Source organism: Ammospiza caudacuta, chromosome 2 (assembly GCF_027887145.1).
Source record: "Ammospiza caudacuta isolate bAmmCau1 chromosome 2, bAmmCau1.pri, whole genome shotgun sequence".
Lineage (NCBI taxonomy): Eukaryota > Metazoa > Chordata > Aves > Passeriformes > Passerellidae > Ammospiza > Ammospiza caudacuta.
This window is the reverse complement of record NC_080594.1, coordinates 36941371-36943419: the sequence shown is the minus strand read 5'-3', so window position 1 is coordinate 36943419 and position 2049 is coordinate 36941371. Positions and strand designations below refer to the sequence as shown.

The 2049-nt window shown below is 39.7% G+C and overlaps 1 protein-coding gene across 1 annotated transcript; it reads left to right on the top strand.

The window, feature by feature from the left end:
• Positions 1 to 843: 843 nt before the first annotated feature.
• Positions 844 to 1809, top strand: LOC131572398 (taste receptor type 2 member 40-like). The gene has a single exon (XM_058825569.1). The coding sequence runs from the start codon at positions 844 to 846 to the stop codon at positions 1807 to 1809; it is 966 nt and encodes a 321-aa protein (XP_058681552.1).
• The last annotated feature ends 240 nt before the right edge of the window (positions 1810 to 2049 follow it).

Here is a 2049-nt window from a genome sequence, read left to right as displayed (position 1 = left end):
ATGGATGAAGATGGATGACACATTTTCAATCTATAAAGAAGAACAGGTCTAAATTCAGTATCAAACTGTGTCATGCTGGTGAGATAGAAACTGAGACAGTGAAACAGCTGCAGAGAGTGGGATTTTTAACTGGGTTCTGCTAGGTGGACTGCTCTACTTGACTAACCTGTCCTCTGCACATCGGCTACTGTCATCTTTCGATCCCATATATGCGACTATGTATAAGAAGTGGTCAGCTAAATTCAGCAATAATCCTTGGATAAAGACAGCCTTGTTGTCTGGAGTGCTCCTCTACAATAGGGATGCAGGCTGTGTAATTTTCTCCTTGCTAAAGTGGTTGCAACTAATTGGTCTGGTTATAATTTATAAACCTTCAATGCAGCCTGAAAGATACTAGTTACAATACAAGACATCTTTGCTGAGATATACTGGTGCCTCTGTTGGGTTTCATGCTGCAACCCCCTCCACACAGTCAGGTACTGCGGTAACCAGAGAGCCACAGGGCTTTCTGTCACTCTAGACAAGAATATAAACAGCTGGACACCAAGATGGCTTGTTTAATACAGCTGGCTATCTCACACCCCTAAGGGAAAGCATAGGCAAATCTTATGCATGTAAAAGGTTAGAATTAATTATGAAATCTTTCTCTGCTTTGTACATTCAGGAAGAACATTGATAATTTCTCACTATCATTTCCATATCTGCTGTCATTTCCAGATGTCATTTTGTTCCTAGATATAAGGTAAGCAGGCAGGAGCTGGGACTAGCCAGATACCATCAGAACTGCTCAACTTCCTGCACAGCTACACATGCTAATCAGGCAGAAGCGACCAAAGCAGCAAGATGCTGCCACCACTTCTTATTGTTTCAATAAGCATTGTAGCTGTTGAAGTTGTTGTTGGATTTATTGGAAATGGATTTATTACAACTGTTAATATAATTAATTGGATCAAAAGCAAAAAGACATCTTCTGCTGATATGATCCTGATCTTTCTGAGCACATCAAGATTTATCTTGCAAGTGACAGTTCTGATGCACATCCACAGTCTCTACTTTGCTGATGTGTTCAAGTTGGCTTCAGTGTACAAGGACTTTGCTGCTGTGTGGATGTTTGTAAACCATAGCAGCTTGTGGTTCAGTACCTGGCTCTATGTACTGTACTGTGTAAAAATAATCAATACCACCCACTGGCTGCTGCTGCAAATCAAGTGCAGAATAGCTGGGATGGTCCCATGGCTTCTTCTTGGATCGCTGGTGATCTCCTCTATGACGTCTCTTCCTTTACTATGGATTACACCCAACACTTACCTATGCAGCTCAACAGGGAACTGCAGAGAAAATAGCACAGCTGATATCATGGACTGGGATAGTTCATCTCTCTATTTGCTGCTTCTTTACTTTGTAGGTTGCTTTTTCCCTCTAGTACTCTCCGTGGTGACCTCAGCTCTGTTAATTACTTCTCTGTGGAAACACAGAAAGACAATGCAATGTTATGCAGATACTTTCACGGATGCTATGATAGATGTTCACCTAAATGCTATTAAATCCATTATTTCTTTCTTAAACTTGTATCTTTCCAGTTTTGTAGCTCAAATTCTGTTGATACTCTCGACATCTCAAAGTAAAGACGTGGTGAAAGTTGCAGTATCCTTAGTTGTAGTTGAGGCATATCCTTCCATGCACTCAATTACCCTGATCATAGTCAATTCAAAACTGAAATTGTTGTTTAGGAAAATTTGCCTGCATTTTAAGTGTCATTTGGAAGATAAGCCTCCAAGCTCCAGGCTTGAGAGAAACACTCTCCAGTAAGATACATGAAATCAATTGTTTTACTGTTTTTTTTCTTAAATGGTAACTTTCATCTTCCAGAGACTTTTGTGACTAGTCCTCCTTAACATTTCAGTGCATCTGAAATAAAGTGCATTTTTGCTTTACTTGTGCACCACTCCAGATTCTTCCTTCCTGCTTAATATCGAGTGAGAATAAAAATGTACTGAATGGAAACAATGTACTTAAGTAAGAAACCAGTTTTAGCTTGCTTTATGATTT